At 31.2% G+C, this 16108-nt stretch overlaps 1 protein-coding gene across 1 annotated transcript; it reads right to left on the reverse strand.

Annotated features, from left to right (window-relative positions):
- Positions 1-2191: 2191 nt before the first annotated feature.
- On the reverse strand, positions 2192-2932 carry LOC114330081 (PR domain zinc finger protein 5-like). The gene has a single exon (XM_028279394.1). It carries the CDS (start codon positions 2930-2932, stop codon positions 2192-2194), a length of 741 nt encoding a protein of 246 aa, XP_028135195.1.
- Positions 2933-16108: the final 13176 nt, after the last annotated feature.

Consider the following 16108-nt stretch of genomic DNA (forward strand, 5'->3'; position numbering starts at 1 on the left):
TTTTGACAAACTTATATACTAAAACTAAACTAACAATAACCCAAAACTATAATAGTCAACAACTCCGCATTTAATTTTTTTTTTCTATAAAAACCATTGTTTTGATGTTTCAGCTCGATCACACTTGCCATTGTCAAGTCAGATCAATTCTGTTTCTCCCTGATGTTGTCCTGATGAATCAGTTCTCCACAAACATCAGTAAAGATCAGAACTTATCTGACGTGGCATGGCAAGAGTGACCTTGCTGAAACATAAAAACAATGGTTTATAAAAACTAAAACTGTTCAACATAGAGTTGTTGATGTACAGAGTGAGTTTAATGTATGGAACGCCTCAATTTTCTAAGAAACGGCTAGCACGATTTTTATAAATTTTGGTGTATAAGGGTATTGTGATATGGCCGATATTATGGTGATATTTACATTGTTGTCATATCTTCCAATTTTCGGGAAATCCAATGAACTTTCTTATTTCAAATGGGTCACTGATTATTTTTGTTTAATATTCCATATACCTAAATGCCGTAATTTCGGAGTCATTGCTACATTTTACTTCTAAAAATCAATTTTTTCGGCTAAGGCAAACATTATATTATTAGATTTTTTGGATCATTGTAAACAAAAAAGATTTTTTATATTATTTTCCAAAGTTGATCGTTTTCGAGTTAAAAAACAATTTACAACTGAAAAAAACGAAAAATGACGATTTTCAATGCTTAAAATCACAAATAAAAAATATGATTTTTGAAATTACGAAGTTTCTTAATTTAAGTTACTTTCTTCTATATGCTCCCCATAAGAATTTTTGGCATGTTTTATTTTAAAACATAATTTTTTGATTGTAAAATGAAGCACTTATTACAGAACGAGCGACCATGCTGTATTAATTAAAAAACAATCTTTTAAAATGAAATAAGTCCAAATTACTTGTCGGTAACTGATAACATAAGGTTTGGACTTGAATTTAGATACTTTGTAATTTCAAAAATAATATTTTTTTCTTCAAATACTCAACATTATCAGAGCATTTGGTGGTGAGACGTCATCTCTGAATTACTGAAAAACTTGGATTAAATCCAGTACCTAAATATGCTATTAATCTATTATATTTAATAAACGATTCTTAATGATTGGAACAATGTGATTATTGGGTGCTAAGACAAAAGAATGAGACAATGAGTTGTATGCCCAAAGATAGATTGAGAAACACAATGCTTAAACAATAAGAGGAAATACTAGTAACATGACATGAAGGATGTTCTGTTCAATATTGAGAAAATATGATTTATTAAGTTTTGCTTTAAACCTATATAAAAAATCAGTATGTGTAAACAAAGAGGATGTTGACATTCTAAAATGATAACTTCTTCAGAACCACCAAAATTGTCAAAATTTCGTTGTAATTTATTGCTAACATGTAATCACCATGACGACGCGAAAGTTAAGGATATTTGATTACATATATGAAAGTGTGCCAAAAAACAGTGCGAAAAAGTAAATCCCATTTAAAATATATTGTTACTTCACGCACACTTTAAATCCTTCACTCACTGCTATCTATAATGACAGTTTTCACAAACTAAAAACTTAATATACATAATACACGAGAGAGTAGATAAAATGATTTTATTACTTGTGTTTCTGTTTCTAAACCTAGAAAATCGTCATTTTTCGATTTCTTTCAGTTTTAAATTGTTTATAAGTTGGAAATGATTAACTCTTAAGGAAAATTACAAAAGACCTTTTTTGTTCCCAATGATCCAAGGAACCTAAAATAATGGACCGAAAAAATTTATTTTTATAATTTGTTAAATTTTTTTTTAATAAATGTAGCAATAACTTCGAAATTATGAAACTGACTATTATTATGGCATTTACGTATAGGGAATATAACATGAAAAATAATCAGTATGTTTTATGGACTTCAAAATGCAAAAAGTATATAGGGTGTTCTATTTAAAATAAAAAAAAGTTCATTAGATTTCCAGAAAAACGGAAGATTTGATAACAATGTAATTACCACTATAATATTGGCCGCATTAGAACACCCTTACTTACCAAAATTTACAAAAATCGTTCAAGCAGTTTCCGAGAAATTACCGTGTTTCCATACTTTCTCGCTACCCTGTATACCATGGTAATTAACAATTTGCATAGTTAATAATTTACAATGGCTGATTAATAATTTATGATTAATATCTATACTTTGGTTTATTTAAATTATGTTTCTCTGAATGCTCCTTCAGCTGTTTATCTGTTGAAAAATACAAAGTGCAATAACTACAATCAAATGTTACATGTATACATTCTTGATGAAAATTTTCCTCTTCTGAAGATTTAAATGGTTTTTTACACCATCTGCATACAAATTTATGTTGGTCTTCAATATGCTGCTGTAGATCCTCATCTTTTCTAAATAATATATCGCAATGTGGACACTCAACCGTCAGATGTACATTTTTGTCGTGAAAATTTCTGATCTCAACGGATTTAAAGGTTTCACTACAACCTGGGCATGGAAAACAATGTTGGACTTTAATATGCTGATCTAAACCTTTATCTGACCTGAAGTAACTATCACAATATTGACACTCCACTATAAGATGCGTGTATCTATCGTGGAAAGTTACATCTTCAATGGATATAAATGTTTCATCACAAAATGAGCATTTAATGCAATGTTTGGCTTCAATATGCCGCTGAAGTTGCTTTTTTGATTTGCAATATTCAGCACAATGTGGACACTTGATTTTTAAATGAGCGGTTTTATCGTGAGACTCTATTTCTTTCACAGTTATAAATGATTTAAAACAATATTTGCATTGGAAATAGTGTTTGGCTTCAATATGCTCCTGGATATTAATATAACTATTTGCGAATGATGTACCACACTTAGCACATTTGTTATCCCGAACACCACTTGCTATTGACATTTTAACTGTTATCCCAGTACTTTCTTTAGTAAAATCAAAGAATCTAATTATTCTTACTAATTACATTTACGCTGAAAATGACCGACACAAATATTGGTATCTACAAATTCACAATGATATGGTAGGTAGGTACTTCGTACTTAGTACCACGAAACAAAACAGATGACAAAAAAACTGCCTCTCCCACTGCTGCTAAGGTCTAATTAAACTAGAAAGAAATTTTTAAGAGCTTGATTTACACCCAAAATACACTGCGCGCCAAAATTAACGCATAATTTTAAAATTATAATCTCTGTCGTAATTAAAAAATTGTTATTTGTTATTTCGTTCGCTAAGGTTGCTTTTAGAACATCTGAGATAAAAAACTTTTCTTTTTTACGAAAAATGTATTGCAATAAAACTACCTAATTATTATTCTTCTTCTTCTCGTTGTCCTTATGCCCTACGGCATAAGCGTCGGACTTTGGTATCACCTATCCATCTTTTACCCATTTCTTCCACGCCTTCCGGTCTCCTACCATTTCCGTCATCTGTTGCACTGTTTTTCCTCTCTTTGTCCCGATGTCCTCGATTTGTTCCATCCACCCCTTTCTAGGTTTGCCCCTTCTTCTTTTCCCCTGTCTTTTGGCATCTGTGACCTTCTTTACTAGTCTGTTCTCGTTCATCCTAGTTATATCTCCAAACCAATTCAGTTTTTTTTTCAACTTTTTTTCTCTATGGGTTCCTGACTTAGCACGTTTCTGATATTTTCGTTCCTTTCCCTATCCACCTTCGTCTTTCCAGCTATTATTCGCAGCTGCTTCATTTCTGCTGCATTTATGGCACTTTCATGTCTTTTATTTGTGACCCATGTCTCGCTTGCATACCTATAGAAGAGTTGGTACTGTGATTGTATTATATATGTACATGTATTTTTGTTTCCTGACTGATTTCCCTTTTTCCCAGTATCGTAGGACCTATCCTCTAGGTCTAGCTTTCCGTCATTCGATATTATCGTGCCCAGGTATTCGTCTGTCACCCTCTCCAATTCTTGTCCTTAACAGAACACTCGTGTTTCGCCTCCAGTCTCCTGCTCCTGCTGAACTATTTTCATCGTCTTGCATTTGCTGATGTTTATTTCTAATTTCATTTTCTCTATTTCCTCAGTCCATACAACAATTAGCCGTTGCATCTTTCTCGGGTTGTCTGCTATGAGAACGATGTCGTCCGCATACAGCCATCTTTCTATCATAACTGGTGTTAGGTGCGCGTAGCCTATTATTGTTTTTAAGTGGTTTGTTCTTCTTTTCACATTTTTAAATAGTTTATCCATAATTATGACGAATAGGAGTGGGCTTAGGCTATCTCCCTGTTTTATCCCCTTGTTCATCCTAAATCTTAGTGATCTGCTACCTCCCATTTGTACTTTTCCCACCACCCACCTAATATTATAAACACCTAAATGACGGAAATGAAAATATTTAGAGTTTAAGAAAAATAAACTATAGGTACCTACCTACTTTGTTTCACGTTAAGAAAGGAACGTTTGGGCTTATGGAGATCAGTGTTGCCAAACCTATCGGGCACGGTTGGCTACTCGACTGCCGATATACGATTCATTCTAATCAGTACGGCGTGACATCGGCGCGCTTCTATCGTTTATAAGAAATACATTGCCCTATCTAAGCGACGTTCCATTCTTAACGTGAAACGCTCTATAGTAGCAAGTATCGTCCCCTTTGGCATTTATTAATGCTTGAAAATGATCTCTCATACTCAGAATTACCGTTCTTAGATATCCTATTTCATCGTGATCAATTTGATCCCAAATTTCAACTAATCGCAAAAACAGTAGATCTAGTGTCTAGTGTGTTTAGTGCATTGTGTAGTTATCGTAGTCGGCTCCCTACGATATCCCAAACATGTTCTAATGGGTTGAGGTCGGGACTTCTCGCAGTCCAACTATGGCAGGAATCCCAACCTCCTGATGATTTTGCTGCACAATTCTTGCAATATGTGGTCTGGGCATTATCTTGCATATAAACAGTGTAAATGGCACGACATGCTCTTCTAAAATGTCTGTAATATACCTGTGTAATGTAATCCGTCAGTGATCTATTTAAACTAACTCCGTACGAGCCTCCAAATTAATCACACCCCACACCATTATCGAGCGGTCGCCATACTATACAGTCCCTATAGTGTAACACTGTGTAACGTTCCCTAGTCTTTCTGTACACTCTGTTCCGGTTGTCATCAGAAAAAGGACAATACCTGGATTTATTCGTAGTGTGACCAACTAGTCCGAAAAATCCGGGACATGGCCCTAATTACGAAATCGTGTCCCGGACAAGGCTTCCGCGCCATCCGAATTTTCAACGTTTTGGTAAAATTCTATTTAAGTTTTGAATACGTTATTCTTTTAAGAATTCACATCAAACTAAATTGTTGGGACGAAGAACGAAAACATGTTTGATTTTTAAGAACTTTCTTCTCATTTTTAAGAAATTCAATTGTTCGACAAATATGATAGTAAGATGTAATCACCATAAAAATGTTCTGAAGCTGTTTTGTTTTTGTTTCTTGTGGCATGTTTGACAATAATATTTTTGATGGGATTAAGCCACAATTGGTTTTAATGATAATTAAATTTTTATATCAACTCAAGGTTTTATTTATATGGAAATCCATCAGTTGGTTTTCTAATTTTTCTCAAAGTTTGAGAACGATTTCCGGATTGGAAGTCGAAATGTCAAAAACTAACAAAAATGGTTCCCCGATTTTCATTGAAAAGTCCCGGATTTTAGGTATTTTTTTCAGCCTTGTCCCGAATTCGACTGAATTGGAGTCGGTCATACTATCATTAGTGATCAATATTCTCCTTCAATCGTCATTATTCAAACATGTTCACGAGCAAAATGCAATCTTTGCCCTCTATAATCTCTCGTCAATAATGGGCCAGGGGGCGCCCTTGAATGGCAGAGGTCGTTTGCGGCAAGTATTCTTCTTATCGTTTTTTGTCTGATTCTAAAGTTATAACGATCCAAAAATTTATTTTGTAGAGAAATACTGGTAACAAACCTTTGTCTCAGTGTATGAAGTATCAAAAACCTGTGGTGATTAGGAGTCATAACCCTTTTACAGCCTTTACCGGGTGCATCTAAACATTCCGTATATGTATTTGGCACCTAGGAGTTTTCTATTGGTTCTTTGCAGCACGCGATCATATTTCAACCAATACGCGGCGAGGTGCCAAACGCATATACGGAATGTTATTCGGTGCGAAATTCATATACGGAATGTTAAATATTCGTAGACCGAAGAAAGCACTTTTCATTTGAGTCAGTTAAAAATAGTTTGATTAAAATTGATTAAAATACTTGTTAATGTATTATTAAATAAAAATAAAACAATAATTATAGTATTTGGAATGTTATTTGGTGCGAAATTCATATGCGGAATGTTAAATATTCGTAGACTAAAAAAGACGACTTTTTATTAAGTCAGTTAAAGAAGACTGATTTTAAAATATTTTGTTAATGTATATTAAAGAAAATGAAACAATTATTATTACCTATATGGAATGTTATTTGATGCGAAATTTATAAATGGAATGGTATGGTATAGATTTGAGAGACTTTATTATTTCTTTATTTGAGAATTTTTAGTGACTTGCACGTGTTGTATAGTATGTTTAGATTTGTTTCAGCTATTTAATTCTATTATTTCTGTTGAAGTTTAGGGTTGTGTGCTATCAGACGAAAATGGTCGTCTTTTTTAATCTACGAACATTTAACATTCCGTATATGAATTTCGCACCAAATAACATTCCAGATGCTATACTTGTTTTACTTTTATTTAATAATACATTAACAAAATATTTTAAAATCAGTCTTCTTTAACTGACTTATAAAAAGTCGTCTTTTTTAGTCTACGAATATTTAACATTCCGCATATGAATTTCGCACCAAATAACATTCCAAATACTACAATTGTTTTATTTTTATTTAATAATACGTTAACAAGTATTTTAAAGTCAATCTCCTTTTAACTGACTAATAAAAAGTTATCATTTTCCATCTACGAATATTTAACATTCCGTATATAAATTTCGCACCGAATAACATTCCGTATATGCGTTTGGCACCTCGCCGAGTATCGGTTGAAATATGACCGCGTGCCGCAAGGAACCTAGGAAAACTCCTAGGTGCCAAATACATATACGGAATGTTTAGATGCTTATAGTGCGGCAGATTCGTGCCAAAAATTATAAGAATTGTGCATTTAATGATAGAAGCATATAATTTGGACCACATATACTACACATATAAAGGTTCAAATTCAGATACGAGGCCATCTCAGATTTTGCCTTTTACAAAAATGGCGGGCGTTCAAAATGGCGACTATACATATGTGACTAATAGCACGATACCTTTTGAACGAGACGTCCGATTTCAACCAAATTTGCTATATAGGTTCTTTTTTTGATGTAAAAGATCGAGTTCTTCAACCGGAAAAATCGGTTCACCAGAAGTTGTGTTTTTCCCTATTTTTTATGTCAAAATGTGTTGTTTTTTTTTCAATTCTTTCACCCTGTATATATTAATTTTTTAAGAAGTTAATACCGGCATTAAAAAGAGCGTAAAAATATTTTTTAGGAAATATTTTGAACTTTTTAGTATTGTTAATTACCATTTAATAAATGCTTTATTAAATAAATATTTAATAACTTATCTTCACATGGCTCTATGTGAGGCAGACTCGTGCAAATACTCGTATTATAAGAATTATTGTGCATTTAACGGTAAAAGCATATAATTTGGACCACATATACTACACATACAAATGTTCAAATTTAGATATGAGGCCATCTCAGATTTTGCGTTTTACAAAAATGGCGGGTATACAAAATGACGACTATACATATGTGACTAATAGCATGATAACTTTTAAACAAAAAGTCCGATTTCAACCAAATTTGCTATATAGGTTATTTTTTGACGTAAAAGATCGAGTTCTTGAACTGAAAGAATCGGTTTACCATAAGTTGAGTTTTTCCTGATTTTTTATGTAGAGATATGTTGTTTATTTTTTCAATTGTTTCACCCTGTATATATTAATTTTTCAAAAAGCTAATACGGGCATTAAAGAGAGCATAAAAATATTTTTTTGAAAATATTTTGAAATCTTTAGTTATGTTAATTACCACTTAATAAATACATAACGTATCTTCACATGTACCTATGAACATACATATGTGCTGCAGATTCGTGCAAATAATATAAGAATTATTGTGCATTTAACGGTAGAAGCATATAATTTGGACCACATACACTACACATACGTAGATTCAAATTTTGATATGAGGCCATCTCAGATTTTGTCTTTTACAAAAATGGCGGGCATTCAAAATGTATCTGCCGCAAATAGGTACATGTGAAGATACGTTATACATTTATTAAATGGCAATTAACATAACTAAAAATTTCAAAATATTTGCAAAAAGCATTTTTACTCTCTTTTCAATGGCGGTATTATCTTTTTGAAAAATTAATATATACAGGGTGAAATAATTGAAAAAAGAAACAACATATTTTTACATAAAAACAAACAATAAAAAGACAACTTCTGGTAAACCGATTCTTCTGGTTCAAGACCTCGATCTTATTCATCAAAAAAAGAACATATATACCAAATTTGGTTAAAATCGGACGTCTTGCTCAAAAGTTATCGTACTATTAGTCACATATGTACATATAGTTGCCAGTTTGAATGCCCGTCATTTTTGTAAAAGGCATAATCTGAGATGGCCTTATATCTAAATTTAAACCTTTGTATGTATAGTATATGTGGTCCAAATTATATGCTTCTACCATTAAATGCACAATAATTCTTATAATATTTGCACTAGTCTGCCGTACATAGGTACATGTGAAAATAAGTTATGCATTTATTCAATGGTAATTAACATAACTAAAAAGTTCCAAATAGTTCCTAAAAAATATTTTTACGCTATTTTCAATGGCGGTATTACCTTTTTGAAAAATTAATATATACGGGGTGAAAGAATTGAAAAGAAACAACGTATTTTTACATAAAAACCAGGAAAAACACAATAGTCTAGGCGCCAAATAGAGGTCACCGTGTCATTTTCAATTCTGATGGACAAATTCAACGATTTCTTATGGATTTTTGGCTGCTGATTACGAATTTCGAGGGGGATTTCGATCCGAGTGGTCAAAACATTGTTATAAACAATTTAATTGTTTATAAATTGTTTATAAGGCTCTGGCTCATAAACTAAAAAAGATATAAAAAAATGTTTCAAGTAAAATTTGTTCCTTAGTAAAAAACTAAGAAAAAACCGTTTACTAAACTTAAATCCGACAATCAGAACTCAAGATATTGTAAAATTAGTACACAATGCAAATTGCAAATTGCAAAATAAGTATTTTTCGAAGCTTTATCCATCGTAACTCGGCTTCTACGCATGCAAATGAGCCTTGTAAGGTGTCCTTTTAAAGCTTAATTAAGAGGCTTCCAAACAAAGTTTGTTAAATTATTTGATTTTCATTTGTTTTAAAGTTATACCCGTTTGAAATTATAATTCTCTTAAAAATATTGTACATTCACTTGTTTCTAAGGGTTTCAAGCAAATTTGAGCTATAAACATTTATACTTTAATGAACAATAATGATAGAAAAACTCAAAAGGAACAACTTGAGCTTATGAAACTGTTCGTAAGTTTATTTTTGGCTAAGATGTCGATATTTTAATGGCGCGCTATGAGGCGCAAGATTGGCTCACAGCGTAAAGGTTCACGCGGTATTTTCTGGATGCAAATTATAATTTCTATGTATATATACGTTATCTGAATTTTTCATTTTTGAAGATCCTAATAAAATTTTATCATATACTTCTTATAATTAAATCATCATACTGTATCTCGTATCACCTTTCATTCTACTTAATTTGTCTTCTATTTTTTGTACTAAATGAGAAAAAAAAAACACATTAAAAATTAATATTTCAGAAATATAACTAAAAAGTGGGTTGATATTATTTATTATTACTATTTTTACAAACATTTTCTTTCATACATCTGCATCGAGATATACAGGGAATCTCAGCTTTTTTACATCTGCATAAATTCTTCGAGCAATTTTTACAGACACATGGTGGTACTAAATCTGATTTTGAAGTCATTAAAATTAAAACTTTTTGGGGGTTCAGAGTTTCATTATCTATAAGATATCCATATACAAGTGGATCAAGTTCTTTTGCAGAATCTTCGAGGCACGTTAATTGTGTGTACACCATATAAAATGCTCGTTTTATATATTAGTGGATTGAGTTTGATGTTGGTGGCATATCTTTAACAAGAGAAATGCCTCCTTCAACAAGAGAAACAAGAGAAAAATCTTTACGAATATTTGCTGTTTCAATTATACGTGCACAACCGTTCTCAGTAGAAGACATTTTGATGTTGATATTTTTTTGACATATAATACATAATTTATTATTAACTAAATTATTCATTATTGCAACGAATCAATAGGCCGTTCCAAGATGCTGTCAAAATTAAATCAATATGGCTACTGGAAGGCAAACATTGAATATTATTCTATCAGGTTCTTATGGTTTTAGATCATTTTAGTTGTTGTACAAAGATTAATTTAACATTTTCTCTGGAAGTATTAATTTAGAAAGATAATATGCCTCATTGGTGTTGTGTTTTGAAGTGTGAAATGCAAAGTAATCGTGATAAAGTTAGCTTTTACCACTTACCATCAGTGCTACATTCTAAGCACAAAACTGAACCAATTTAACTAAATAAGTTATAGTTATCATCTGAGAGACAACAACAATGGTAAAATGCAATAAAATATAAAGATTTTACTAGCAAAATGGAAATTCCCCTGTAATCATCTTATATCTGGTAAGTTACAACATTTGAACATTAACGATTTTTGAAGATGTTAACAGTCTAATCTTGTAGGAAAACCAGCTGACTTATTAACTGATAATAACAATCCAGATTGGGTTCCTTCAATAAATATGGGGTATATAAACACAATGAAATGAGTTCCCCAAAATCTAAAATGGGAATTAAGGTACCAAAGGAGAATTAAAAGAAAAGGGTACCTACAAGAAAAAATTGCTTTTTTATTCCTCTTGAAATGATTTATAAGACACTGGACTGTCTTATATTCTACAAATACTAGGTAGGTCTATGATTTTACACATTTTTCATTAATGATACATTACTGTTACTTTAGTAGATTTAGGGCCGGTTGTTCGAACGCTAATCAACAATGATCATTATCAAATAATTAATTACTGTCAATGTCAACTTTAAAAACATAATTAATTACAATTCTGAGACTATAATCAATTAATATAAAAATAATTATTAACATAATTAATAATAAATCTCAAAATTGTAATTAATTATGTTTTCAGCAACCCAAACAAAGTTGACGTTGACAGTTTTGGTGACAGTAATTGAATATTTGATAATGATCATTATTGATTAGCGTTCGAACAACCGGCCCTTAGAAACAGTGGATAGTTAGTGGTAGATAGTAGTTATTTGGTATAAAAGCTAGTTTAGTAGAAGACAAGATTTTGCCAAATAGTCAAACATATATTACAATGGAAAAATTAACAAATACATTTTATGTCATTAACATTAACACAGGATTTTAAATATCAGCTTAAGAAATTAGCTTTATCTTGTGAAAGTATAGAAAATGATGATGCCAAAACTAAAAATTATACTGGTTTAGCAAATTACAATGTTTTTAAAATAGCTTTAAAGTATATTACACCATTTATCAAATACCATCAAAATACTGTTTTGTCACCAAGTGATCAAGTATTGCTTACTTTAGCTAAACTAAGCTTAAACTTAGATTATAAAGATTTGGGATATAGGTTTAGTATTTCACCCTACCCGGTATCAACTTATTTCAAAAATACTTTGTATATAATGTGTCTTAGGTTAAAAAAATTTGTGTTCTGGCCTGATAGAGATATTTTAAAGAAAACTATGCAAAATTCACTTAAAGAATCTTTTCATGGAAATACTACAGGTATAATTGACTTTGGACGAATGTTTGTATGAAACGAATTATTTATTGTTCTGAAGCTAGTTATTTGAGGCATTTTTGTAATTAACTATTCTAATTGGGAAATAAGCCACAATTTAACTTAAAAAATAATTTTATTAATCTTTCGACTTCCAAATCAGACGTCATTGTCAAAATACAAAATATTATTATTTATGCATATTATTACCTGTAAATATTTCTTCTGATTGTTAATTGTAAAGGATTGAAAAATTACCATTTATTTTATTTTTTTTAGAATCAGCTGAGAGAAGTGGTCTACAAAAACCCAGGAAGGAAACGGAATATGTGGCTACGAAAGGCAAAAGAAAGGTTTACAAAGCAAATGTGACACATTTTTTTGAAATATTTAGGAATATCAGTAAATTGCATTAAAAAAATGTATGAGAAGATTTTGTTCAATAAAAATGTTTATATTTATCAAGGATGTATTAATTGGTATGGCCACATATCGTCAGTGATGTAATAATACATCCTATCTGTTTTTTCATGAGTTTCGTAAGAGAGACTAAAAACTTGTCTTAGGGTCACCTCCTGTTTTCATATGATATTTTTTGACTTGTTTTTTTCCTAGTAAATTAAACTATCTATGAACTACAAAACAAGTCAAAACTTACATATGAACACAGGAGGTGACCTTAAAACATGTTTTTCCATCTCGCCTACAAAACTCATGAAAAAACAGATAGGAGGTATTGTCACATCAGCAAGGATGTACAGTGATGAGTGCCCTAATAACCGGCAAAATAGCACAAAAAACGGGCAACATATTTAGTTGTGAGATAAAAAGAAATGAAACTAGTCGAGCTGGGAAATTTAGCGAAATTAACCTTTAAATTTTATTTTATATTGATTGTTTCCCACCTTTACACATATCAGAGGAGTATGTCAACTAAAACTGTCACTGTGACAGTGGTAGTTTCCAAACTCGTCTGATACGTCTGAAGGTGGTACACAATCAATACAATCTAAATGTATAAGTTAATATCGCTAAATTTCCCAGCTCGACTAGTTTCATTTCTTTTTATCTCACTACTTAATACGTTTTCCATCTTTTGTGCTATTTTGCAGGTTATTAGAGTGCTCATCACTGTATTTCTGGTATATCCAGGGAATGTCTACAAAATATATTTTGAATGTCCAAAGAACATTCGTGGACATTCATGGAATGTTCCAATAAGACGTTCAAGTAATGTTTAAAATGCTGACACAGGATTTTCCTGGGATGTTCAGGAAACGTGTTTTCGGGGATATTCCAGAAATTTTTCAATGTCTGTGTACCTTCATATGGAATATTTTGGTGTTATTAGCACCGCACTCCACTTGCGATTTGTAATCAGGAAGATTGAACACATTGTTTCAAATACAAGTCAATCCATTTGTAACTAAATAATCATGGATTGACTTCTATTTGAAAGAATGTGTTCAATCTTCACGACTACAAATCGCAAGTGGAGTCCGGCGCTTAGAGCTACTTCCTCTTCGGTATTATGTATTATACTACAGAAATTAGGAACTTTCCTTCTAAATATATGTATGCATCTTGGCCATCAAACATTTTTTTAAGGGGTTACATAGGTCTTAGGAGTCAAAAAAGTGACTTTTTAAAAAAATTATATCTCGAAAACTAAAATTTATTTTTATTTATAATTGGAACATGTAAAAGTATAGTACTTAAGGTAGTCTCAAAAAAAGTTTCAGCCAAAAATATTCATGTTTGTAGAGTTTAAGTTTTTTTGCGGTGGACAGCAAAACTAAGTCCAGTCTCATTTGAAATAAAAAAGTTTCTTGTAGTTTATACCTCTGGCTAGTAAATGAACGAAGGAATTAAAAAAAAATGAAATTTGAAGATTTTACATAAGTTTAAACACATTTTTGACCCCAATTTTTCTCATTTTTAAAGTAGTTTTTTTTTGATAAAACAAAAATGACCTCATCTAATAAAAAAATCTTTGTTCATTCACTAACCAGAGGTATAAACTACAAGAAATTTCAGATGAGACTGGACTTGTTATGCTGCTCACCACAAAAAGGGCTGTTGTCGAAAAATTGCAGTCAACTCTACAAAAATGAATATATTTGGCTGAAATTTTTTTGAGTGTACTATACTTTTACATGTTCCAATTATAAATAAAAATAATTTTTAGTTTCCAAGATATAATTTTTTTAAAAAGTCACTTTTTTACCCGCAAGACCTATGTAACCCCTTAATAACTGTCTTTCCATGCTGTAGCAAACTTAACAAATTGTTGATTTCAAATTGTAACAGTTAAGTTTTGCAAAGTATGCTGCCCTCTTGTATCTTCTGTGTTATCTTCATCATACAATTACTTCATCTAAAAACTTTCTGCGATATATTCATTTTGTTGCTAAAATTATTTCCTGATCCATGGGTTGAATAAGCGATGTATTTTTTGGCAAAAACATACAACTAAAGTTGCCATGTTTTGATCATAGAATATTTTCAGAGGGATGAGCAGGAGCGTTGTCTAAAATCAAAAAACATTTCACCTCTTCCGGCAGATTCTCAGTTTCTTCTCTTGAAATTTTTTCACTGCAGGTACAGTCGGAGAAATGAAAGAGTACCCATGAACGATCACATATTATTAACATAATTAATCTATCTCTATCGTTTGTTATTTATAGAAAAAGAACAGCAAACAAAATATGTGATTGTACCTGTTTGACGTGACCGTTCATGGGTATTCTTTCATTTTTCCGACTGTACAAATTCTTTAAAAGGTCAATTTTTTAAGATATCTGGGGTGAACCACTATGATGAAATTATTTATTTTTATAGCTCCACAATTATATACAAATCCTACCTCAAAATATTTGTAAGAATTTAAACTCTTGAATGCCTTCATTTGTTGACCTGTGTAAAAACTATTACTAAGCTCCAAATACAAAAAAAACTATGTCCATGTAAGTAACTATATTTGTCCATGTTGTCACCCTTGAAAAACTTTTTCTACTGTAGGTTAACTCATACCCCTTGAGGGCAAATGGATCTATATACCAAAAGCTTTTGAAAATATTTACTTATGTTTATTTATTCACTGCTTACAACTAAATACAGTCGTTAAAGTACTTCTACAGCTAGAAGCTACAGAAGTCAACAGCAAAATGTTCGGAAAATACAACTATAAAAAACTATTATACAACGATTAAACTATTATATAAAAACAATTATATAAACCACTATTTTATAACAACAATAACTATTTTATAAAAAAACTATTAAACGTAAAAAACTTAAGAAACTCAATGCGGTACAAATATAAATAATTTCAATGTTTGCCTTCCAGCTTTCAATTAGTGTCATAAACGTCAAAGTCTTGAAATGGCCTATATCACATTACACTATTAAGAGACAATGACTTTGTTGTAACAAATAGACACAATTGACAGTAGTAGGTATATTATATTATTGTAGACATTGATAGACATAATTAAGAATAGTCAAGGCTTCCTGAGCAAAATAGTGTAACACGAGAGCAGTCGATCGGTATATTTACCATGATATTTATTACTTGACTGTGAGTTGATCTTGAGCCTCAGAGCGTGCTATTACCTATATTATCAATATCTTGGCCAAAAATAAACCTACGAACACTTTCCTAAACTCAAAATACACCTTCTTAGTTTTTCTGTTATTAGTTTTAATTAAAGTATAAATGTTTATTGCTCAAATTTACTAAAAAGCCTTATACAAAAATTAATGTACAAATTATTTAAGAAAATTATAACTTCAAACGAGTATAACTTTAGAACAAATGAAGATAAAGTAATTTAACAACTTTGTTTGGAAGTCTATTAATTAAGCTTTAAAATGAGACCATGAAAAGCTCATTTTACTGCGTAGAAGCCGAGTTACGATCGATAAAGCGTCGAAAAATACTTAATTAACTGTAAGTCGATCTTCCGCCTCATAGCGCGCCATTAAAATATCGACATCTTGGCCAAAAATAAACTTATGAACATTTTAGCCTCAAATTGTTCCTTTTGAGTTTTTCTATCATTATTGTTCATTAAAGTATAAATGTTTATAGCTCAAATTTGCTTG

The sequence above is a fragment of the Diabrotica virgifera genome, chromosome 2, assembly GCF_917563875.1.
Source record: "Diabrotica virgifera virgifera chromosome 2, PGI_DIABVI_V3a".
In the NCBI taxonomy this organism is placed as follows: domain Eukaryota; kingdom Metazoa; phylum Arthropoda; class Insecta; order Coleoptera; family Chrysomelidae; genus Diabrotica; species Diabrotica virgifera.